At 37.2% G+C, this 26,428-nt stretch overlaps 1 protein-coding gene across 2 annotated transcripts in view; it reads right to left on the bottom strand.

Annotated features, from left to right (window-relative positions):
- Window positions 1-26,428, bottom strand: part of LOC428421 (macrophage mannose receptor 1-like) — a 37,818-nt gene that overhangs the window by 8,652 nt on the left and 2,738 nt on the right. For both annotated transcript variants that reach the window (XM_040686159.2, NM_001319010.2), the window contains exons 3-25: window positions 25,884-26,057; window positions 23,734-23,898; window positions 22,816-22,929; window positions 20,474-20,620; window positions 19,391-19,573; window positions 18,715-18,872; window positions 18,222-18,332; window positions 17,016-17,131; window positions 16,447-16,595; window positions 13,088-13,287; window positions 12,661-12,788; window positions 12,319-12,406; window positions 11,601-11,736; window positions 10,204-10,242; window positions 9,937-10,100; window positions 8,866-8,933; window positions 8,337-8,437; window positions 7,507-7,649; window positions 6,686-6,791; window positions 5,673-5,869; window positions 3,765-3,864; window positions 2,875-3,107; window positions 1,477-1,642 (exon numbers count right to left, since the gene is read on the bottom strand). In XM_040686159.2, the coding sequence (XP_040542093.1) occupies window positions 1,477-1,642; window positions 2,875-3,107; window positions 3,765-3,864; window positions 5,673-5,869; window positions 6,686-6,791; window positions 7,507-7,649; window positions 8,337-8,437; window positions 8,866-8,933; window positions 9,937-10,100; window positions 10,204-10,242; window positions 11,601-11,736; window positions 12,319-12,406; window positions 12,661-12,788; window positions 13,088-13,287; window positions 16,447-16,595; window positions 17,016-17,131; window positions 18,222-18,332; window positions 18,715-18,872; window positions 19,391-19,573; window positions 20,474-20,620; window positions 22,816-22,929; window positions 23,734-23,898; window positions 25,884-26,057 (3,186 nt within the window). The remainder of the gene's footprint in view (window positions 1-1,476; window positions 1,643-2,874; window positions 3,108-3,764; window positions 3,865-5,672; window positions 5,870-6,685; window positions 6,792-7,506; window positions 7,650-8,336; window positions 8,438-8,865; window positions 8,934-9,936; window positions 10,101-10,203; window positions 10,243-11,600; window positions 11,737-12,318; window positions 12,407-12,660; window positions 12,789-13,087; window positions 13,288-16,446; window positions 16,596-17,015; window positions 17,132-18,221; window positions 18,333-18,714; window positions 18,873-19,390; window positions 19,574-20,473; window positions 20,621-22,815; window positions 22,930-23,733; window positions 23,899-25,883; window positions 26,058-26,428) is intronic.

Here is a 26,428-nt window from a genome sequence, read left to right on the forward strand (position 1 = left end):
AAGGGTTGTAACTTAACACAGCTCATGGAGTTTTTTATTAAACTGCATCCTAAATAAATTCCATAGTGATTGTTACATTAGGAAGATTTTGGATGAGAAGATAAATGCAGATGGAAGGAAAATTAAATGTTCTGCCAAACTGCATTTTCTTCCTGTGAGTCTTCCTCAGTCTACTTCTCTCCTTGTTAAGAAACATTCAGCTCTCAAATTAGATTTCCATAAGATTGAAGTGGAAAGGGATATTATATATAAACTCCAACGATTTTTTTTTTGTCAAATTACAGCACCTTGGGATGCGATTTGGCATGCAATTTTACATTTTCTAATAGTTCAATATCTTCCGTAATATTGAAGAAAACAAGAATATTGAGCTGAATCATAAAATTAGAAGGTTCTTCAATGGGTTATGTACTTTGTCCTTGTGCTCACGGGTGACAAGAATTTCATATATAATTACATTATTTGGAGCAGATGTTTGTCGTTGCTATTCTTAGCAATTTCCAGTGATAGAAATTTTGTGACCTGTTTTTAATTTGTGTTTTCTGTATTTTTATCCTGTGTTTTTTAAAGGCTTCAGATCTGTTAAAATCAAGCTTTTCGTCCTGTATTTCTGTCTGTTACTCCTTTTCCAACTCATATCAGATATTAAATTCAATTCAATTTCTTTAGGGATAGTTTTCAATATTTAAATTTGATCGTCTGTTTGGATTAACTATTCCCACCATTTTTTAATTAATGAATCCATTTCGTTTATTTCTTAGTCATTTGCACAACCTCAATTATAATATTTCTTTATTAATTCTTGTTTTCTAGTCATCTGAAAAACCTATTTGAATAGGGGTCTTTTCAATCTCCTGTGCCCCAAACTGCATACAGAACTTTATGAATGACTTTTCTGAGTGGATAACTAAGAAATCAATAAGTACTGAAATTCTTGATTTATTAGGGCTCTGCTAATGACTATTTTGAATTTATTTACTTCTGGAAAAAATTCCCAACAACACTTAATGTGTGTAATGCTATAATAGGATAATAATAGCAGGGTGGCAAACAAATGTTGTAGCAGGACTACCACAGACGAAAACGAGCCCAAACACAGTATCCACAGATGCAGAAATGAAGAAAAAGAGCTGCTTACCTTTGGAAGGCTTCAGGTAGGCAGGGATCCCTGGCAAGAGATGCCTTCACCTCCACTGCCAACCCTTACACGAGGTCTGGGAAGGGGTGGATCCTGGCTGCACCCCTTCCAGTCACTCAGGTGCACTGCATACACCTGAGCTCCCCTGGGTTGGCCCTGCCTTCCCAACAGGTGCTCAAACACTGGTTCAGGACGTGAATTAGCATTTCTACTACAATGTGTTAGTTATAGCTGCTTATGTATTCTGATATGCTAGTGCATAAAACAAGGTGGTTTATTATATTAGCACAGTTGGTAGATCCTCACACCCTCTAGCTAAAAGATATTAAATCGCTTACCATCTGTCTTCTTACAGATGGAAAAGAGTTTTTCCTTGCATGAAGCTGTCTTCCAGGTTCCATCAGTATCTAGGTAGACACATGCTAATGTCTGTTTTGGTTCCCCACTGGACCACTTGCTGTAAACTAATCTCCATCTGTCAATCCAACGATACTTGCCCTCAGTCTGGAAGCAAAATTCATGCAGTAATTTCAAGGATGCTCAGGGTCATAAACCTACTACACAGGGTCCTTAGAGGACTCTCATGTAACCAATATGGATTCATTTGCTTACAATTGCCACTTTTTTGTGCTTGCTAATTGCAACAAGATGTGCAGTGTTTGTTACACACAGATATGATTGCAGGGTAATTTTCTTTCAGCCATCCAAAAAGTATCTAATGTTAATTCAGAATATTTTTTGAGTTTGGGGATATGGAATTTAAAAAAATTAAAAAAAATTAAAAAAACCATGAGTGAAGGCAGAAAAACTGAGAATCAGGTAAGACATAATGTTAGTATCCCCACCCAGGTAAGACATACTGTTGTTATTCCCACCCAAAAAGTCTGCATGTTGTGGGTGGATGTGTTCTTAATAAGCAATGCTGATTGCTATCACTTTGGTTGTGGATATCGTGACTGTGATTCATGGGGAAGAGTGTAGCATGTCAAAACACACCTACCATCCAAATGTTCACCCTCCTACGTCATACAATTGGCACATACATCTCAAAGACAGAATTATTCTTTTTCTCATAATATTCTAAATTTTTAATGGGAGAAATTACACCAGGAAGAATACTTTCATTGCTCAGTATGTACAATTACCATATTATATAGACTACAGATTCCTTTATACTATTTTTGCCCTTCGCTCTTTTCAGGATGGTATTTTTCTACTGCTAACCATAAATAGTTATTCTCTAAGATAATTATTTGTGAACATAAACACATACATAAAAAATCATTCATAGACCCTAATCATTCATAGATCTCTGATATACAGCTAGAGATACCATGTCACAAATGTCTGAGGTAGATAAAAACATGAGAGGAGGGCAGGGTGTACCCTTGCATATCATTTCTGGTATACCCATTGGATTAAAATAAGTTTATAGTGGGGGAGATTTTACAGTTTATCACTGAGACCCTTTAATGACTCCAAATCATACACGATGTTGTTAAGTACTAGCTTGCAGGAGTATTTCCTTGTGCTAAAGCATCTTAGAGTTCTTAGTTCATTAGAATCTCCTCTGTATGAGTCTTTTTTGATGAACGACATAATAGATTGATAATGCACTGACATAACGTGCTGCTTTAAGCAATACACTGTCAGAAATTGCTATAGATTTCAAGATGAGAGCATTCATTAAGATCTGTGCCTGTCAGCTTAGCTGTCTGTAATGCATGTGTTCTTACCATGTAGCTGTTAAGACCAATCCACATAGGCTGTCCATATTCCTGTGCAATTAAGAACAGTAGTGACTGGCTATATGGGTCTAAAATGCTAGCAAGTTCGGAGGCATTGCTATTGCAGGATTGTTGTGCTTCTTCCCAATTCATTTTGGAATGGATGACAGAGTAGCTAATGCCATCAGAATGGTCAAAAGCAAAGTCCAACGCTGTTGCCGATGACTTATAGAGTTTAGGGTCTGCAGGAATAAAAATAAAAATGCCAAACAGAAGAACACCTAAATCTGGGGACGCGTTTGGCTTGAGCAACTGAATAACATCACTATTATTTACAAACATACTAGAAAATTGCTAATTTGAATGGAATATCTTCTCATTCATTACTTATAAGTAACAGATAACTTCAAAATAGCAGTGCAATTTCCAGATTAAATAAGTACATTTTCAGACACTAGGGACTTCAAGTCAGTACATTCACTGAATTTTACATAGCAGGGAGTCAAAAGTAGCACACATGCTCTGTACATCTTCAATATTCTCTTTGTGGTTTAGTATCTTCATGACTGTGACTGTCAGGTTTATTTGAATAAATGTAAAATTTACTTACCAATTACGATAATTTCTAGATTATTATGAACTTCTGCAAATAAAATGCTTAAGATTTTTAGCTATTTAATTAAACTATTTTAAATAAAAATATTTTGCTTTTGCAAATTTTTTTCTCCAAAACATTTCCAAGTAACACTGTAATGCAAGATGGGCTCTTAAGTTTTATCGATATTTTGTCTAAAACTGACCAACTGTGAAAGGATAACTGTGATCTAAATTATGTGAAAAAAGAAAAGTGATTTTAATTTTATTATTATGAATTCCAGGATTGGTGATACAGAACTCACCACTGTTCTTCTGGCATATATATCCGCTGGATTTAGAACAGGACTCATCGCTCCATTTCCCTATATCAGTATAATCTCTCTTCAGAGAAACACAGTCATACTGTTGGAGGAAGGGAAGGAATATGACAGTGAGTACATTAATATTAGATTAATATTAGAAGTTATAAAACTAAGTAAAATAGATATGGGAAGTTTCATGCCTTTTTTTTTTTTAGTTCTGACATTGTGGGGCTTGTATTACAACTCAAGAAACACCTTCCTCTTTTCTTTTTCTCTCCTCTCAGGCCTCCTCTGTGGTGGTTGGCTCCACCTTGGTATTGCCTTGCAAATTTTTTCAATCTTCAGCTCAACCTGTTTATTCAGCCATTTTCAAGACGACATATTTGAAAATCACTATTATTTTCAAAATCTTTGTCACAGTTTCCGTCTCAGTAAATGAGCAGATGAGCAGCTTTGTGTAGTTTTTGTTTTTAAATAGGAATGAAACAAACAAACAAACAAACAAACAAACAAAAAAAATGGAGGCTATGCTTTTCAAAGCCAAACAGTAGTTATTCTTGACAGAAGCATCTAAGTGATGATCATGAAAGTGTCATGCCAAATCAGGTGCTGAGTGCTTAAGAAGCTGGAATCTCAAGTTAGTTAGTCCACAACAGCCTGCTCTGATGTCATGCAAAAAGTTTAGATACACCTGATTTAGTGACTCTTGTGGTCTTACTCTGAAAAAGTAGATGATGATGATAATAAAATAGGAGTAGAGCAGATGGGCAATTGCTTCTAATGCTAGAGCAACTTTTTAGTGATATTTCACTCCTTTGAAAATCATGGAATAATAGAATATCCTGAGTTGGAAGAGATACAGAAGGATCATATTAACCCTGGTTCCACACAGGACCACTCCACATTCTAACCCTAGGTATGAGAGCATTGTCCAAATGTTTCTTGAAATCCAAGACAGGCTTGGGGCTGTGACAACTGTCCTGGGGAATTGCAAGAAAGGATTCTCAGAGGGTGATAGTATGTTCAAGATGAAGGAGAGAATTAGAATGTACCTTTCTGCCTTCTGTTTTTCGTTTTGTTTCTTTGTTTCAGGATGTTTCCCTGAAGTACTATCAGAGCTGTACTGAAATTGAGTCATGTGTTGTGCTACATCCTGTTTGTCTTCCTACGCACTTCAGACAAGGACTAGAGCAAAATGGGCAAAAGCACAGTGAATTAGCTGAGGTGAAGATTAAGCTGGCTCTCTGGCTTCTCTGGAGAAGTGAGTTACAAAATGAGGGGAAGTTGGACAGCAAGTAGAGTAGTCACGCTGAAAGTGAAGGGTAAGTTCTGAAAAGAAGATAGGGAAATAAATTGGAGAAAGTGGTTTGCATGTGTGGAAGGCTATTTTATTTACAACATTACGGCATTTAATTTCAGACCTAGTAGTGGAGAGCGTTTTGTTGGTTTGGAAAGCAGTTGGCATCTATCAGCCTTTAGTAGTTCAGTTACAATTTTAAATATGGAGGAAGTAGAAAAAATTCCAACTGTTGCATGATGTCTTCCTTCATTTTCCAACATGATTTAATTTACCAAACATGTAAAAGTGTTTCCAGTGTGCTAGCTTTTAAAATTTGAATTTTCTCACATTTTCTCCAAAACAGAGAGCAAATTACTATGAAAAAGAAAACTACATCCAGTCAACACGTCCCAGAATATTCCCAAATTCTTTGGCAAATTTGCAGCAGTAACATATTCTCTTGTGCTATGTGTTAGTTAGTATATTCAAACCTTAAGGCTCTGCAACATTCATCCCAGTTTATAGATAAATAAGTAAGCTGGGGAAACACTGAGGCAAACTGAGATGTTTAATTGAAGTAATGCTGTTCTCCACATTTAATCTTATGGTAAACTCTGAGCAATATTTACCTGCATCCGATTGTGGCCATCTTCTGGATGGAGGCTGTCATATAAAATGGGTTCATAAAGTTTTGGGGAATCTGGAGCCCAATTTGTATAGGAAACAGCACTTCCATCAGCCCAAACAAAGTTAAGTTCACTAATTACATCATTCAAGCCAATCCAGGGATTGTATAAAACATCCTTCAAATGGTAAGTGAGAAAAGCTGGGGGGGAAAAAAAAAGAAAACAACAATAGAAAAGAAACTGAACATGTAATGTAATCAGTCAAAACACCAACCAAGACATCAGGTAATAAACAATTATTTTGCTTGCTTTATTAAAACTTGTAGATATATTTTAATTAGCTTTTAATCAGGAATGTACCCGTTTTGATTATGTCAAGTTTATTATGTGAAGATTTTACCAAGCCTTTGACCATGAAACATCTCAATGAACGAAAGCATTAGGAACTATAAGGAAAGACCAGAAATAAGGTAATACACAAAAAAGCCACCTGACCATTTGTCAAACGAGTTCATTTATTTCAACCTTCAGGATGAGTTGATTGACTGATGGACCTACAAATGGAAGCCTAGAAACACAGTCAAGGTGGAAATGTGCATTTAACACTCTACTCCGGAATTACTTTGCAGAATTTAGACAGTCATTTGAGAGGTCTAGTAATATAGTCACTTCTATTTATGGCAAAAGTAGACCATGGGTTCTTCTTCATTCCTTCTGTCAAACTCTACAAGCACCAGGTAGGAATTTGCTATTCTATGCCAATTCAAATTCTATGAATAATATAAAGTAGTTTGCATGGAATGAGAGAGCAAGAAAGCCTTAGCATAACTAGCATGACACAGATAGCTCCAGTTCTTCCAGAAACGTTTTATACCATGACCATATAACCCATGTTGAGTATACATATTATAAAATACATATGTCTACATACTGTCTCTTCTTGCCATGTTTCTTTCCAGGAAATGAACAATGTATACAGAATAAGTGCTATTATCTAAAGGACTATTATCCTATACCTTGTACTTGTTCATTTTGTATGGTAGCCAGATGTCCTCCAAGGCTGATACAGTCTCTATTTGCAGTATACCAATATTGAAATTGAGAACCAAAAAATTTGTAACACTAAGGAAAAATAAGTTAGGTCATCAGTGAGTGACAGCAAAAGGAATTTAGGCATGCATGACACTAGCAAAAGTAGAAATAAACCCCATCAGACCAGAAAAGAGCAGGCAGGGACTTGGCTCTAGAGCCAAGGCAGAACTTTTCATAACTTTAAAATGTACTTCCTAACTATCTGGAAGGAACTGTGAATGCCAGAACAAAATTCAAGCAATTGTTTATAATTCATAGAACGTAATGTGTTAACGAACTGTGCTGGAAAATCCATACTCCGTCATCAGACAAAGAAGTACTGCCAATAAATACGTAAGAAAAGACAAGCCTAGGATTCTATTTGAAATCGTGGACTTTTTGAGAAGTATTTTTGACATGTGAGATGTTGTACTTGAGCATTATTTCTGATTCATTCCTACTCAAATGACTGACTGTACACTAACAATTGTTCTGTCAGTTGAATTAAGTTCCATCTTTTTTAATACATATACTATTAAGATTTGTCCCATGGTAGTTTAGATGGACACTTTTCTGAAAAATAATAAAAATATATATGATTATAAAAATCATCATTTTTTAAGAATTAGCTAACTGATTAAATTTTTAATGTGACTTTGGAAAAATCACTGTCAAAAGGTGTCTGGGAGATAAAAGGTCCCATTGTATAGCTGTAGGTACGTCCCCAAGGTCTGGTATCATTGTGTATAGATGCACACTACCAAACCTGATTTTCAAATAAAAGCCAGTCTTCAGGACATCCTCCGGGAGGTGAAGTTACTGCTGGAGAAAGTGTAGCATTCACAAAACTCCCATGCCTCTCGCAGATAAAGCCATGTGAATGACCACAGCTAACATCATTCCACAAACCTGAAGTTTAAACACAGATAACACAGACATTACATAAAAGACTGAAATCTGTGGAAAAGTGAGCTTGTATTTCTATATATTTGTAGCTTTGAAAACACTGCCTAGGAATGTCAGTGTACTTCAGCTGGACGCTACCTCCTATCATCACTTGCAGGAGGGCTTTAGTCCTGCTGTGACTGTAGGAATACCGCCCATATGATGTGGCAGATATGACAACTCCCTTCCCTCTGAGTAAAACCCCAGCAACAGCATTGTTATTCTCAAGCCTGCAAATGTAAAGTAACACTTTCTCAGTGAAAGAACAATTGAATGTGATACTTCATATGCTCATTAGGCCTTTGGTTATTTATATTATTCCTCTACTCACTATTCCCTAATTATTTTTTGAAAGAACAGTTCTCCCTTTACTTGAATAGAACATACTGTCCATACAGATGGAAAATTAATGACCGATTTGTCCCTGTATTCTCTAACAAAGACAATTTCATATATTCCACTCTTATGGCTAATATTGTCCCTTAACTAACATCAGATATAATGACCATACTTTATTACATATATTTTTTCCCCAAATTACTGGCAAAAAAAACCCACAAACAAACAGGATTTACAGTTGGCAACATACGTTTAATGAACAGCAGAAAGGTAATAACCATAAAAATATGTTTCTTAAAAAATGTAACTCACCATATTTTTTATCTAAGACCACACAATGTTCTTGAGCAGAGGCAAAGTTGGGTTCCCCCTGTGCCCAAGGTGCGTAGTGTAAAGTACTTCCATCTACCCATCTGAAAAACATGAAAGTAATAGAGAAGCTGTTAAACAGTCTATGTTCATTGAACAGTTCAGAAAAAAAAAAAAAAAACTATGCTAAAAATATATATTTGTTTGTATTTACAGCTGAGTCTGTCTGTAATTAGACTTAAACAAGATTAAAAGATTTTAGATAATGAGACTTTCATACCAAATCAAGAAGCAAAAATACCTTCATTTTTAATAGATGCTACCTATGTATTGGAAGCATGGATATCCTCTATTAAAACATAATTTAAGCCAGTGATTCTATCATGTAGTTAAACCAAGAGGAGCATACATTTCAATATAACTCCAAAATTGCTTACGAGGCCCTTGCAGGAGTACCTCCAGAAGGAACTCTGGCCGTGCAAAACTTTTGCTCTGTTTTTTTTATGGATCATAATATAGCACATTTACCTACCTAAACTGTCGGTCAGCATTCAGGATTAATCCTATGAGATATGAATGCAGTTTGCCATTTTTTAAGATCTAAACAGATGAAAAACAAAACATACTTTCAGTTAGTGCTTTCTGTTACTTACTATTTATCTAATAGAAAAAAAAAAAAGTGTATTTTTGTGCTACTGATGCAAATAGATGAATACATATTGTTTGAATGAACATGCATAGGCACCAGACAGAACTCCTGTTGAAATAAATACCATAAAACACATAATTCTGCTTTGTTACTTTATTGCTTCTTCACTACTTTTGACTGCCTTACTGGTATAATCAAAGCTTTCAAAGTTGGTTTGTGCTTTCAGTTTTGAAAGATACAGAGGAAGAGTTGTGGAATGAAAATAACATAAAATATTTTAGTTCTATTCAGTAGTAAATCTTTATTTTCCTCTTAAGCTGCAGTTTAACTTCTGTATCTCAAGCCGTCTGTTCCTTATTCCTTTCATATCCTTTCCCACACAAAAGCAAACATCTCAAATAGTGTAACACAGACAGTAGACTGTGTGGCAGCTTTGACATTAATAAATCAAATAGGGTTATGACAGAGGTCTGAGCCAACATCCATGCTATTTAGTAGTAGTCATGAGCCTGCCATGGGCATGTACCCATCAGCATCATCTCAGGTGACGTCTGGGCAGTGCTTTTGAAATACATGACTAGTTCTGAGATGTTTTGCAGCAAAATTAATTCATGAAGGTCTTGATTATTCTTTAGTTCTTCAATCCCTGACCTGGACGAGGCTAAACCTCTCTTTGAAAAGTTGTTTAGGGCAGTAGCGCGATGTGGTGTGTCAGAGCTACCCTTGCAGTAGCCTCAAGTGTTTGTATAACACCACCATCTAGAACATGGCTAAAAAGTAGATTTCTGTTCATTGCTCCTTATATGTTTAGTTATAAATTTTTTTCATTGAATATTGAAATCTACTGCTGATAAAATAATATTATGCAACAAGCATGTCCTCCTGTACTTCACAAGCATATGCAGCAGAGTATATATGCTGTATATAGTAAAATGTAATCAAATTTCCTCTTACATATTTCCACAAAAAAATTCTTTGATTATTATCTCCAATAATAGCAAGATCTCCACGGTGGTTTTTGCAGAACGTTCTGGCTTTTTCCATAGATGTACTTTCTGTGCTGAAAAAGTACTGTTTGTCCCCTTTTATAATCCAGCCATCTTCTGTGACTTCATACACTGCAACACAGAAGAGGAGTCTGCATTCTGCACAGACCCTGTGAAAACTGCTGCTGTTACATGACAGCATCCTTTGGGTGTGAGGAGATAAACAGGAGCTTACTGGCAGAAGGGCTGACAGGTTCTGGCTTCAAGAGTGTTCCTGTAATGAAGTAAGAAAAAAAAGATGTAAAATATTTTCCAACTGTTGAACCAATGTAGGTGTTCAATTAGCAGAAATGATCTTAGTGACAATCAAAGTTCCATAATTTTTCTGTAATAAAATGAAAGTGAAAATTCCATACTTGGATGTTGATATACTTTGCACAATAATAGATCCTATATGGATGTTGTCAAATCTGAGCAAGAGATTCAGATTCTAAACATATTTCTTCTTAAAACAACGTATGTGTTTCCTAGTCATTTGTTGGTGAAACATTTTTTTCTGTGACATTAGCTTGTAAAGAATCACATTTGACTGAAAAGCCACCAACTATCAAGAAAATTTAAATGAAAAAAAAAAAAGAGATATAACACTGAGTGGAATATTGGAGCAATGTAACTAAGCCTGCAAGAACAAGCTATAAAAATATAAGACAAATGTCATCTTTATTCTTTTTCCCCCAGGAGTTCAACATGATATTTGTATTCCTGTACCTGCAATTGCATTAAATGAAGTGTGCAACATATATGCTTGGGTAAAAAAAAAGTTTGTCACCTTTTAAAAATAATTTCTTCCATGTTTGGTTGAAAGATGTAAAAGATAAAAAATTATGTAAGTTCTGCAAGCACAGAATATTAGAACTGTTTCTGTACCCTTCATTATGACATTATATGCTACTGACTGATGATGGTAATTTCTTTGAGCTGTAATTTGTGCCATTCATACACTAATAGTAACTAATAAAATAGATAACTACTGTTGACTCTTTTACAGATAGTTCTTAGTTGTACTGACAATTCAGTTGAAGAATTGCAAAGTAACCAGCAAAGATATCTGCATAGCATCTCTTTGAGATAGATATCCATGGCTGCTTATTTTTCAGCATGAGAAGCCAAGACAATGTGAGTTAGTTGGAATCAGATTATTTTTAAAATTTAACAAGCACAGAAATAACCTGCAATAGAGAGGTATCACTTTGAACATTGCTCCTCACACATTGCGTGAAGGAGCCTAAAGAGAGCCACGAAAGTAACTGTTCTGAAATGTGCAACTCGATAGAAAGCCGTAACAGATTCTTCTCTTATTTCTCTGTAGTTGCAGTAGTTACATCTTGGAAAACAAGCATACAAAAATTATCATACAATATAAAATCTTAAAAACAAGGTTGATAGTTTTCAGTTGAAGTACTGTATTCTGAATGAATTTATATGTTTTGGCCTATCGTTCCATATACAGAATTCCTATGAAATCAACCAGATTGTCTTTGAGCACATAACTTGCATCACACTATTCTAAAATATGAAATTCTGCAACGGAAGTGTTTTTCTACAAGGAGCTTAGAGTAAAATTTAGCCTACCTTTCTTTATTTCACAAATCCAGTCCAGGCTGTATTCACAATGCATGTTAATCCAGGAAATGGAATGCTCTTTGCTGATTGCTCCACAGTTTTCTAATGGATCGTCGTAAAAAGGAGTTGTTTTCATGTAACTCACCTACAGTAGAAACATAGCTTTGATTTTTATTCGTATCTAACAGGGAAAACAGCTGAATTCTGGAAGAAAAGAGAGGTAGCTCCAAAGTTTTTCACCTCTCCTTATTTTCTTTGTGTGGTTGCACAACCCATGTGGGCTATTAGAGCAATATAGCATTTTGTTAGGAAAAAAACAAAGGGTCTCATCTTACACAGCATTTAGCAGACTCCAGCAGTCACATTAAACCTTTTTGCTCTGGTTTGGAATTGAATGAGGTTATAAATCAATAGCAGGGAAAGGAATGTGGCAATATATCACCACTACCAAATAAAATTAGGAGAGATGATTGTCATCTACTTACCACCTAGTTATTTCTCTCTTTAACTGGAACTTCATGTTATCACTGCTTTGATTGTTTAATCTCATGGTTTATAACCTTTTTCTTTTCCAAATGAGTATGAAGAATACTGATATAGGGTTCCCCAATAGTAAGGTAATCATTCCTGGTAAATCTAATACATCTTTCATCCATGCCAGTCATGGAAATAGCCTTAACAGTGAAAGAGTCAGAATTGAAAGAAAATGGGAATGTTGAGTTCTCACCGGGGATCTGTCACTCCAGGACAGCCCACCATCAGGATCCAAACGCTGCAAACCTATCCAGAAAAGCTGAGATGATGGCGGTTTCTTTCTAGAATGTGAAAAGATATGTTATGAAGAAAAGGACACATTAGCTGCGTTAAGTTACGTAGGTTACATGGAACAATCGCTCTCACACTTACTGAAGGATTTGAGGACTACTCAATGCTTTGAAACGAATAATGTAAATGTATGTAACAGCTGCAATGATGGGCTAGGAAGTACTTAGTCTGTAATAGTGAGGTAGGTATAAATGCTTCAGAGGATTCAAAGACTAAGCAGTTTTTAGATATTTATTTTACTTACGTTATTAAGTCTTCTATCACTCTTTGCTCTTCTTCACTATTAATAGCAGCCAGATCTCCTCCTATTTCTCTGCAGAAATCTCTGGCTTCAAACCATGTTTTCTTATGGTTTTTTTCTCTCACAAAGGTCTGTAAATAAATTTTAAAGTAGAACACTAGATTTGCAGTGTATAAAAATAAGTCTGCTAACTGCCTTGTACAATCAAAATAAGAAAACATCCCATTAAGATTATCATGTATAACATCGATTACAGAATACGCTACTTGGATAACCCTAAGTACCACTGATACATTGATAATTGCAGTGATTTCCTTGGGCAGACTGTGTAAAAGCTCACTACATGTATATGAGGCAACATTCTCTGAAGCTTAGACTTTTTATCAGTTAAGAACTCATGAGAAGGATTATAGGAAAAAATAACACTTACTCTGAAGCAAGAATTAGTGCTATTGCTTGTATTCCAACCCAAAGGACATTTGAAATCAGAATGTTTTCCAGGAGCAAATGGACGAGTTATTTTTTCAGCTGGTTTTTTGCAGAGAAATTTTGCCTTTAGTTCACAGTTCTGAACGTCCCATAGTCCAGCTGCACTTCCAGTCCTTAGGGCAACACAACCTACTTCTTTCCCTTTGTGAAATATAAAAGAAAATTAAAATGTGTGTTCAAGTAGTTCCCCTGCCATTTTTACAGCTCATGCAATTCATTTAGAAAAGATTGTCTGAAATATTATCTGTAGTGTCTGCTCAGTGGAGAAGCTTTCTAAAAAGAGGAAAACAGAGAGCAACGCTTTTCTCCTTTGAAAAGCATTATAGCTTAAATGCATTAACTTCCCCATGCCTAGCTAGCTTTTTCCTCTGCCACTCACAGCAAGCATTTGGCACTCTGTCACCCAGGAAAGATGAGGAGCACCAACAAGCATCCTTCTGAAATACCATCTCCAACACCTCATTCTCTGCTTTCGGAACCAGTGGGACAGTGGTCTATGACTTTGTCAAAAGCAACTTCCATCTATTACTTAGAGGCAATCTTAACTTCTAAGCTCTTAGCCTAACCAAAATTGAAGATTCCCTGTGAAGTCCCCAAGTGTTCACATTCTGAGAACTCATTCCACTGTTTTGTTGCCGTTTTGTTTTGGTTTTTGTTTTTGTTTTTTTTTTTTCTTTGGGTAGTCTTGACTGCTATAGAATTGTTCAGGTTGGAAAAGACCTTAAAGATCATCAAGTCCAACCACGACCTAACCATACTACCCTAACTCTAACAACCCTCTGCTAAATCATGTCCCTGAGCACCACATTCAAACAGTTTTTAAACACATCCAGGGATGGTGACTCAACTGCCTCCCTGGGGAGCCTATTCCAGTGCTTAACAACCCTTTCTGTAAAGAAGTTTTTCCTGATATCATTATAAAGAAGATACTAAACTTCTTTTTATCTTAACTTCAATAAGACAAATCCCATCCTAAGTCTTTAAGGATATGCCTAAACTGTGAATTGAAAAACAGTGCAGAGATTTCTGAGCAAGAATTGAGTGAATTGCCTTCTGTAGTAAAAGCAGCACAGCCGTGCCAGTACAGAGCTGAAAGGACCAAACGAGTCTGAGCTTAGCAGTTCATTTACACAGTCCTCCACTGTCAAGACCCAAGCACTTTATCTAAGCATGATGCTGCACTGCATTCCCAATGGCTCCCTGGGAGCTAACTCAGGTACTTCCAGCATAGTGCTGTATTGCATGGCATCGACTCCTTCTCAGCTAACAATGAAGATAAGTTGAAAAAATAGACAGAAGGAGTAAGATGGAGATTACATTGGAGTGGCAAAAAGCTCTTTGCAACCTGAGGCTGAAAGCCTTCAAGAGTCTAAAAACTCTTACAGTATTGTTTCTATGTGTTTTTTTCTCAATTCTATCACTTCAATCTTTTACACTCAGTTTGATTTTGTTCTTGTGAGCAATGAGGAACCAGGAAATAATTATTTATACAGTGTCATATTCCAAAGACACTTCTAGTTAATATTTCAAAGGAAGACTGTTTATACGTGTCATCATAGATGTATTTTACTAATGGCTAGTTGGGAAGGAGTTAAGTATTACAACACAAATTTCCTCAGTAGCACAAATCATTTCAGAAAAGAGCCATATACAGACTTTATGTGAAGAGTCACTCTGACAACCACAGCAAGTGATTCAGAAGAGCATTTTCCTTTCTAGCTATGAGAAACAGGTGTGAAATTCTGCCACATCAGAAAATGAGTATTTAATATTCACTTGCCATCAGAGTAAAATGTTATAGAGTGGAAAATGTAATTGGCAGGGAGTCCTAGTGGTCTACATTACTTGCTTACAACACTGGGAGAGCATTTAAGATACTGAGTTCTGATGGTCTCGATGTTGGAACACAAGGTAGGAAAGATGTCATCACCTCTGTGATGGCCAGGTGGGAAGTATAGAAAGCTGCCTGACTGCAACATGGTGGCTTCTGTGCAGAAATTTGGGTAGGGCTGCTGAAACGCAGAGGAAGTTGTTCCATCATAGATAGACTTGTAGCAGGGAGTTCAGGGGGTTGGGAGGAAGAGGAAGGGGCAGGTAGACCTGGGAGAGTCAGCAGCTGCTCAGGTCTGCCATGTAAACAGGGGAACAGATGTATTAGCCACTTGTTTAGGTATTATGAAAACAGAGAGCCTTTTACGGAGCTGGGACTGTAGAATTGGTTGCAATTGAGAAAGTCCTTACGGTGCTGAGTTCAGAGCCAGAGAAAAGCAAGCTGCTTGCCAGTGCATGGGGAGAAGGAGGATGTCTGGCTGCCAAGCTGTCCTGCCTATTCTGCATTTTGTTTTTAAAATTGGTTCTTACAGTGTACATTAAATAGAACTAGCTGCAATGATTAAAAGGAAACAACAAGGGAACTAACCCTGTGGTGCTGGAAGTGCTTACGCAGAGGTGCTGGCAGAGCACCACCGAGCTCCAGCTGCCTCTAGTCCCTGCCATAGCAGACTAAACTCCTGTCACCACGAAACAGCCCTGGGGAGCCCAGAAGTAATCCCAGAGCTGGGAATGACACCAGCTGAAGCATATTTCTGATGATCCTACTGTAATTTATGACTCTCTGTTGAATCAGCTACTGAAATGTTTTCATTTGCTGGACTAAGTCAGACAGATGTCTGGAATATCAGGAGGAAAGCCCTGTGACAGTCTCCTCTGACCAAAACCTTAAAGCATGGCTACTTGCAGTTAGTTTCACAACCCTAAAGGCCAGAGATAGCTAAATGCAGCATCACAGAAAGGAAATGTTGCAAGGTCACAGTAAGGGTTGGTCAATGGGGAATAGATACTGTCAAGATCAGACTAAGATCTGGGTCTCAGTGAATGTCTGAAGTGCCTACATCTCTTTGCTGAAAAGCCAGTGTGAAGGGAAAAGGTGTACACATCCTTTAAGTCTCTTTTCCTTTATATCTCTCACTCTATGAGATGAAACATGCCTGAAGAAGGCTACTGTGGTGACACTGCCTGAGTGACTGTAGGTGCTGAGAGAAGGAAGGACAGCTGGGTGCTGGCATACGGGCCAAGGGAGCAGAAAAACTGGAAGGTCCATTCCATAACCTGCAAAAACATACAGCATGACATCTTGGGAACAGGGATGCAAAAATATAACTGAATGACCAACCATGACGGCATTTCCTATGCAGCATTTGAAAGCATAAGAATTGCTGCACATATCTCTTCCTTAGCATGGGGCTTTTAAGATCCAGCTTTTAAACGCAAACTACAGAGACTGCACATGCGAAGGAGTACCAGGCATTGCTGAGTTCCAGTTTGTGTAGAAAACGCCTTCACCAGTCTCCCACTTGAAGATCTCTTGTTCTTCTGTGTTGGAGAGACCAATCCAGAAGCACTTCTCAGAGCTCAGACCAACAAAGCTGGTCAGGTAGGCTTGCTCATACCTGAAATGAGATGAGGGAGATGGAAATTAAACCTAGTTTTCCCTTAGCAGTTTCTCAGCATCCTAAACTACACAAGACTGGAAAGAATAAAGTCTCCTTTAGGTTTATTCTTTCAAGAAAATACCTCACTGGACTGAATATCAGAGGTACTAGCTCCGAAAGCATTGGAAGCTGAGCTACACTGAAAAGCTGCTCTTTGTGGAACAGAAGCAACTGTGGTCTTTTCTTCCAGAGTACTGGAAAACAGAGTCATAACATATATTTCATTAGAAAAGACATACTGTGTTTATTGAGTACTTTTCTCCAAGACAGACATCCTTTGCTTCTGGTTTCACTTTTTTTTTTTTTTCCTCCAAAGAGTTCTCGACTATTTTATAAAATGCCAAGATTATTCAATCAAAAGTATAGTTCTTAGAATACCTGTCTTCTATAGTTGTTAAATAGCCACCAATCCTTTCACAGGTTTTCACTGCTTCTGAAAATGTTACGGGTGCACGTCCAACTAGATAACAGTAAGAACCGTGTCTTGTCCAGCCCTGTAAACAAGAATGTGTAATAATACACTTGCAGAAAATGTGTATGTTTTAGTGCTTGAATTTCACTGCACACTCTTAAATCTATATATTAATATAAAATAATGCAATAATATATCATTTGAAACCCAATAGGCTGTTAATAATTAAGCTTAGTGAGCATGCAGAGAGATTTAATGCATATAAATCCCTCTCTTTGTCAACTAATAAATCATTATTTTTAACTCATGGGAAAGTCAGAGGCATAGAATAAGCATTCAGAAGCAGATGAACAAAACATTCCTTACTGAGAATCAAAGAGAATAGTATTTTTTAGTGAGACACTGACTCAAAATTCCTTATGTTTCTAGACTAAAAGAACTGTAACTAAACTAATTCATCAATTTAACTCAACAGTTCACCTAAAAAAAAGTCTGACTGAAGAGGCAGCAGAAAAACTACTGGAAGATAAAATATTCAAAATTACGGCTGAACTTGGATTTCCTCTTCTTTACTAGCTCAAGGTGTGCTTGCTGCACCCAAGAAAGGTTAAAAAAATATCTGTGCTCAATATTTGGCATCTGCCTTGTTCCAGCAATGAACATCAGCTCCTCCCTGTGTAGGGTGATGGGAAATGTTACTAAATATTGAGCAGTAGTAAACTGGAAAAATAAAAGAAAGAGAAAGAAAGTGGTAGGATGAAAAATGCCCTAAAATTAAAATCAGTTCATAAAAGTGAATTGATTGCTGTGGTTGATTTAGCTTCATTAATGTGATTTACATTATTTCCAGAAATGTTTCCCAGTCTCTATTACGTCTTTGATAACCACAGCTGGTAGAACAATATAAGAAGTATGCATATAACCACAATAGTGACTATACTTCTTCACGGGCAATTTTGACAGATAAGGGGGTTGACTCATTAACACACACACACACACACACAAAAAAAAATAATCTAAATAACTTTGTTAAAATAAGGCAATGTAGTGAAAATTATAACCCTTGATTTACAATTACACTTGTTAAGGGAAAAAGGAATTTCAGCATCAAGTGGAGCATGTGAAGAGAATGGATTTTTGTTAAGCAGATTTTGCTTCTGTTTTAGTCTTACCCTTGTACAGGCAGGATCAGTCTTCACTGTTCCTGAAACTCCCTGTAGTGGCTCTCTTCTGCAGATGTAGCCCAACTTCCTATCACAGTCACTGTCGGCCCAATATCCATCCTACATGCAGTTTGAGAAGTGAAATATAGCCAGGCAGAATCAATTTTCTTTGAAAATGTTCTTTGTTGTTTTATTTATTTTTTTTAACAGTATGGTTTCAATGGGAAAATAAGAATCTGTGTTCTTTGAATGAATTTGAAGTTCTTGCATAAATGTGAGGTTATGTTAAATGTCACTGTCAGGATGTTAAGGTTTGCTTAGCATCTAATATCAACCCACAACCAGATATGAACATTTACCCCATTATCGTAATTTGACTTTAAGTTCAATTTAGAACAAACATCCAACATCCCTCTGAGTGAATAAAGTTATCATTCCCTGATAACGCATTCATAAAGAGATTAGAAATAAAAATCAAGCAGTACAGGTGTGATGATTTTACCTCCCCTGCCATGACAACACAATCTTCTTGCCCACTGACTGCATGGGTTGGCTCTCCAGGCAACCATTTGGTATATGTCACAGGAGTCTCATCACTCCACTCAAAGTACATCTGAGTGCTGAAGTCATTCATGCCAATCCAGAGATCATCCGTGGCTTCTAAAAGCAGAAATCCACCTGCGTGAGCGTGACAGTCTTATAGGAGAGAGATTTTATGGAGATGAGCTGAAATTTGAGTTCATCTAGATTAAACAACAGTGGAATTTATTTTAGGACCTAATGCACATTCTTCTTCCAAGAAGCTAAAAAGTGAGATAGCAGCAGGAAATGAGATTCTTTGGAGTATAATGGGCTTTTAATGATAAAACTATCTGTAGCTACACTCCGTCTGAGACAGATAATCAGCCCAAATACTCCAGGAACTAAAGTTGTTATTTCCTTCAAGTGTTTTCATGCCGTGAAAAACAAATGCAAATCAAAATGAAAACCATGAAAAATGAAAGTGCTAAAGATTGCTCTTGTTTCTGTGGGTTTGTTGTTGTGGTTTGGGTTTTTTTTCTTAGCTCTGTATCTGTGAGCTTCCCTGTACATATTCATATAGAACAAATAAGAAACTTTGTAAAAATTATGATATAGTTTTCCATTTCTCCCAAACATCATCCCAGAGAAAAACTCACTGTAACCAAGCTGAGACAGTATGAAGGCATGCTCTTCAGAGTTGTGGATACTGGCCAGATTGCCATTGCTCTCATTGCACGACATTAAGGCATCTTTCCATGCCCTGGGCTCTCTATGAATCACGTAACAGTGACCTGCATAGGGCAACCATCCTTCTGGGCATTTAACAGGTTCTGCATCCTCTCCAAAGAAAAACACATTTCACATTTTTATATGATGCACATGATGTAAAATAGCCACAGTGACATTTTAAATCAACTAATTAATTAGGATGAAAACTTGTTGATTATAAATAAACACTATTTCTATTAATTCCTTCAACATATAAAGCATTTTAGACAGCACACTTTACTTTTAAAGAAAATATCCTCTATTTAAATGAAAGAAGACAGTGATAACTGGACTTCATTTGTGTGAAGTGTTCACTTGTAGGCAGGGAAACATTTTGAAATAGCACACAATGTTTTCACACAATATATCCATCCAAAAATGTTTTACACATTTCTTAAAGGTATTACTACTGCAGTACAATAATTTTATGTGCACAAAGTTTTCTGTAATAAGCCTCACTAAACAAAAGACCAGAGGAGAAAAATGTAGGGGGAAAAGTGTAGTAGAAGAGTGGTCTGTAAGAAGTTGATCTTGTTCACCATTTTTTTAGGTCATGTTCAATCCCACCGAGAAGGTGGCATGAGCCTACTGCTGTAGTCTCACAGACTTCAGTAATAAGGCTAGGTCTTTTCTACATACTGCCGGAATGGTGAAGCATCTCTAACTTTATTTTCTTTCACTCTGATTGTGCAGTCCATTGTACATTTGGGATACTGTATGGTTTAGATCATTGCCTCTGGAATAATGAATATTAAAATTAATTAGAAAATGCTTCTGTGGTTGCTGAGTTCCAGGAACACCTCCAATATTTAAATAATTTCATTTAAGATATAAAACATGTTTTACCTAATTCTACTCAACAAAATAGAAAAACAAACAAAAATACCTTTTTGTTTTTAAGTAGCTGTAAAATTTCATCTTAGTGAGACAAATTATACCTTTATCAAAAGTTTTTTAGTTTCTTGACATACCTAATGGAAGACTGGAAGGACCCAGCGTGGAGTTTTCCTTTTTACAGATATAGCCAACTTTCTGCTCACATGGCCGGTTTTCCCATTTAGCATCTGTTCTGGGATTTAGTACTGCACAGAGTTTATCAGGTTCAGGAGAAGGGCTTCCTTCATAAAATAGAAAACAAATTACTTTTATGTATCACAGCTTTTATACCAGCAGCTGAAAGAACAATTTACTTTCAGCTTTTTCATGTGTCAATTATGGGCACATGATTTCATTACTACAACTATATTTCTACCACAGATAAGGAAATGCCATTTAAAAGAACATATCAAAACATTTCTTTTGATGCTTGTTGCATAATTCACATTTTCTGCCATATTTTATTGCAGAATCAGAGCCTCCAAAATAAGGCAGTCCTAAGAGTTCTGTGACAGAGGTCAACTTGCACAGAAGAGCATGGACATTCCACACTGATGGAAAAGTTGCAGCAAGTCCTCTCCTTTCACCCCAACTGTTTTATCAGCCTGTTCAAAGGTGTCAGTCATATATATCCATTAAGAAATGTACTCCTTACAACCAGCTGCAGCACAACTGGTGTTCTTGCGCAGTCAGTATACAGTGGACAGAAGATTCTGGACATTGAGTGGTGGCCAGCAGGGTGAGAGAGGTGATCATCCCCCTCTACTCTGCCCCTGTAAGGCCCCATCTAGAGTATTACGTCCAGGCCTGAAGCCCCCAGTACAAGAAAGATGTGGAACTCTTGGAACAGATCCAGAGGGGGCTCTGAGGATGATCAGAGGGCTGGAGTGCCTTTCCTATGAGAAAAGGTTGAGTAAGCTGGTCTTGGAGAAGGCTCTGGGGAGACCTCATTGGAGCCTTCCAGTACTTAAAGGGAGCGACTCTTCACATGTTCTAATAGTAACAGCACAAGGGAGAGCGGCTTTAAAGTAAAAGCGGTGAGATTTAGGCTAGACATTAGGAAGACATTTTTTACTTAGAGGGTGCTGAGGCACTGGCACTGCTGCCCAGAAAGCTGTGAGCACTCCACCCCACCCCCAGAGATGCTCAAGGCTAGGACAGTCAGGCCCGAGGCAGTCTGATCTGATGGGTGGCAGCCCTACCCACAGCTGGAGTTTGGGACTGGAAGGGCTTTGAGGTCCCTCCCAAAGCAAGCCATTCTGTGAGTCTGTGACTGAGGTGATATCTGGCCTGCTACAGTAGCGGTGCTGTACACAGATCATAGAAAATCAGAGCCTCCAATTTAACAACCCATGAAATACTGTGTTTTGTACACAGTTGGAAGTCAAGACAGAGTTTTGTTAACAGGACAACATGGTAATGAGCTTAAAGACCTCAGATACATTCATGAAATCAGAGGGCACGTTCTGAGCTAATTTTTTGAGCAGAAACACAGTAAGTCAGTATCTTTTAAGAAAAGATATTCGTATAATGAATTCTGTAAGTGTAAAGAGAGAATATAAGAACTCCAGAAGCGTGGGATGCTTGGCTTGAAAGCCAACTGTTATTCTTCTCTGCAAGGCATTGCACTAGCTGAGCAGAAGGCCCTCTACTAAACTTAATGCTGGGCTTTCCTCCCATCTGCTGTGCCAGACAAAACCAGAAGACACAGGGACCCTTTGAGAGGGCCAAAATTGGAGTATATGCACATTTATTCAGCATTTGCTTCAACTATTACCATGACAACCATTAGGAGACCTTCAAAGATGAACTGCCAATGAATTCTATTTACAGTCTCTCTCAAATTTTAAAGAGGAAGGAAGAAAGGAGGAAAAGTGTAGAAGTTGAGGACTGAGCCCACTGACATCTGGGTCCTTGCAAGTTAAGTGTTTGATAACCCTCCAAGAGCCGGAAATGCAGATTTCAGCTGACTTGAAGGCAGTCCTAGTACGCTACTGTAAGGACAGGCAATAGCAGATATAGCTACTTTAAACGCATCTTGGACTGCACAAGAAAGACAGAGGTCACAATCCAACAATAAAGAAGGAATTGCCTACCACTTTCCAAGGATCAGGTCCCACCCAACACTCCAACAAAAGCAATCTCTGAGTAGAGATGCATCCTTTGTGGCTGCCAGCCCTTAAATGAGGTTAGGGAGTGGTGGACCCAGGGTGAATTGCTTCCACCTGTGCTCCCAGGACTGGCAATGTCCCTTCACCAGGTGCTCTATCACTGGTTCAGGCTGTGATGTAATAGTTCCCATACAACTGCCATTCAGCTAGTGCTTTCCTTGACTTTCACTAGATGTGAAAGGACTGTAGTTAATATACATTCAATATTCTGTCAGGAAAGATGAATTCCAAAAACTAATTGAAAAAAACACAACACTGATTACTACCTGGTGCCCAGTTAAAGTATCTGAAAGGAGTACCACCGCTCCACTGCCACCCACTGTGGAGATTCAAACTGTTCAATCCAATCCAGAGAGGCGATCTGTTGCTGTCAATCAGATCTAGGGAATAAAAAGAACTGGAATTCCAATGATGTTTATTATTAAATTCTCTGCAGTGTCAAATTTTGGAGGAGGATAGTAAATATATGCTTAGAAGTTTCGAAGTTCAGTACAGAATTTGTGCTTAAAAGTAATACATTCAGAGACTCCATTCTGCAGTTGGCATGCAAAAGACTAGTTTGCGTATTACTTTATCTGAATTTAAGGCTATTCTACTGTTATGTGTAAACAGTAATCTTCAAAAACTAAAACATTTAATTGTAGTTGTTAATATTTACGTTACAAATTCATTTAAGTTTGGTGCAGTTAATACAGGGGCCTTCTTCCTACACAGTCTGTGCATGAAGAAATAGTCTTTAGCTTTTCACTAGTGTTTCATATAAAATTTGTGTGGTGTTTTAAAAAATCTACTTCATTAGGTCTTCATGAATTACACTGATTTCTTAACACAAAAGCCATATACTTACTGCTTACTATAGTAACTACCCTTTTGTAAGGCCCTTCTCTTGGACTGCTACATTAGCTTTCTGAGCTTGATCCAAGTCTTGATTAACTAATCGGAAATTCTTAATTTATTATCAAAAATAAAAATAATTTAAACTAACAATTCCACACCTTTTGTAAGTTCCACTTTTAAAAAACATAATTTACAGTAATTTTGATATTTCTCTGGCAATACAGGTACTAATATTACATTATATACTCATTGTAATGTGATTAAAGCACCAAAATGTTTGCAACCAGTCAAGAAATCTTAACACTCTTTTCACTATTTTACTCTCTTTTTACTGCTTGTTTGCTCACCTCTTAGATACATCTGTTCATGTATCTCTGTTACACTTAATAACTCTGCGTTCTGCTGCTTGCAGCTATGCCTTGCTTGGTGCCACGTGAGAGCTGACTGGAAGTTTATCTGGTAGAAGGTTCCTGTCAAAGGATCCATACTCCAAAATTTGTCATTGTCACTGCCTATGTGAGAGAAAGAAGACTTAATACTGCAGCTTGTTAAAAACATCTTACGAAATGTTATAACAACATTTAACTACAAGATTTCTCATGAAATTGGACATTTTGGGTAAACAAGCCTCAATTCCAAAAAAAACATGCCCATCAGTTATTGTGGCCTTTGTTAAGTAAAAGGGGGTTTGCCACTGATATTAACAGAAGTGAACTTTGATTCTTTAATTTCATTTTTTCTGCCAAATCCAATATTCTTCAGGTAAAAAAAAAGGAGGCTAAAGAAATCAATTAAAAAACAAACAAACAAACAAGAAAACTGGCTTAGTCATTATCTGCTCTGAAAACATTTGCAGCAGCTCATAAGCTATATCTGAATGAATTCTTGGTTGAAATGTGACTGAAATGAAAATATTTCCAATTATGGAAACGTTTCTCCTTAAATTATGCCATCATTAATTCCTTTTTTTTTTTTTTTTTTTTTTTAATGTATGCCCTATTTCTAGACTGCATGGATCATTTTAACTTAGAAATTGTTTTAGAAACATAGAATCATAGAATCAAGTTTGGAAAGGACCTAGAAGATCATCTAGTCCAACTGTCCTCCCATTACCCTTGCTACTACAAGCCACTAAACAATATCTCATAGCTTCTCATCCAGATGCCTCTTGAACACTGCCAGGGACGGCGACTCCACCACCTCCCTGGGCAGGCCATTCCAGTGCCTGACCACTCTCTGAGAGAAAATGTTTTTCCTTATGTCTAACCTAAGCCTCCTCTGATACAACATGTGGCCATTTCCTTGGGTCCTCTCAGTTGCCTGGGAGAAGAGGCCAAACCCCTCCTTGTCACAGCCTCCTTTCAGGAAGCTGTAGAGTGCAATGAGGTCTCCTCTGAGCCTCCTCTTCTCCAAACTGAACAATCCCAGCTCCTAGTCTTCTGAGAGCTGTCTGTTAGCAAAACTTTTCCCTGGATATGCACTAATAAGTTGTACATTAACATTCTCTTTTGTCAAGAAAAATGGCTTTCTTGAGCCATTCTTCAGAAGAAATGTTTTCTTTATTTTCAGTTGTGTTTTTTGCTGGTTTTCTTCTATTGTGAACAATCTTTTTTAATTCGAGACCCAAGTATTGATTATACTCTCCAACAATTATATAATGCCAACTTTTCCATGCATTCCCATTTATATAGTAAGAATGTTTTGTGATTTTTTAAGGTACTGCAAGCAAAATTGCAACAGGAAATCATTTTCAGTACTGTCAGTGAAAAACATGTTAGTGGTTGGCAGTTGATAATGAATAGAATCGGATTTCTCCCTTCTATCAAATGGCAAATATGGGTCTATGGTAGAGCACTGAAAAATAAGGACTGAGGCAGCATTTTCATTATCGTCTGTGACTACATATTTTAATGTTCTTCATTCTGCTCTCAGATGCACATAAATTTACCTATGGCTTTCAGTAGATCATGAGGCAGAACATGGAGAAGTCATCAGTTAGGAAGCATGACAGGAGAAAGTTCTCAATGGTGACTCTTGTAAGATCTGTGAGACAGTTTATTCATTTTTGCTTTTTGGAAAAAAAACTGCCTCTTCCCATGAACTGTTTATCAACCTCGTGATATAGAACAGGAATTTGCATGGGTAGAAACAGTTATACTACTGATACCACAAAAAGCAATAAGACTGGGATAATTAGACTCTGAATAGCTTCTCAATTTTCAGATGCTTCAGCTAAATATAGTCACATTTAAAGCCTACTGGTCTCCTACCGGTTGTTAGCTGCTTAATGACATACCCCAGCAGTTCCAGCTTGACTGCAGACCCTCAGGAATTATTTTTTTTCTGTAAGGAAAATTATGATATGGTATATATATTTCTTAGTAAAATAATGCAACCACTATAGTTTTCCCTTCTATGTTAGTAACATCATGCCAATATTGCTGTATTTACCTAATAGTGTTGTATTACAGCACCTACATCAGCATTTAGGACTTACTGCCAGTGGGACAGAACCCATACAAGTGGTCGGTGTCGAAGCTGGGGGTCGTTGCGCACCATAGCAAGCCGTCCAACCGGCCGGCATCTGTGCAGCCTGCATACCACTTCCCACTCAGCTGGAAAGGGAAGGTGCATGGAGCTCCGTGGGAGTTTCCTAGCAGCGTAAATAGATCTACAGGGATAAAACAGAAATGATAGCACTGGTACGAGAATCTCTATCTATCTCTAGTCTCCACAAATTTTGTGGAGACAGCATTTTACGTGTTATGTTAGTGCAACTGGGGACCTACTGCCACCAGCAGTCTTCCACAAAAGCTCTGCATAGATCTTGCAATTTATCATTGTCTCATGAAATCACCAACTGTAACAACTGGAAATAAGACAATTTTGTACTATAAACAGGAACCGTTTTTGTCACATAAAGCAATTCTTTAAAAATAGCATTTTTTTTTCAAGTATGTTAATTTCCTGCCATCCTTTATAAATTAGTCATGTATTGAATTGTTTGTTTATTGTGGTTTTTTTTATAAATCTGAAATCTTG

Source organism: Gallus gallus, chromosome 2, assembly GCF_016699485.2.
Source record: "Gallus gallus isolate bGalGal1 chromosome 2, bGalGal1.mat.broiler.GRCg7b, whole genome shotgun sequence".
In the NCBI taxonomy this organism is placed as follows: domain Eukaryota; kingdom Metazoa; phylum Chordata; class Aves; order Galliformes; family Phasianidae; genus Gallus; species Gallus gallus.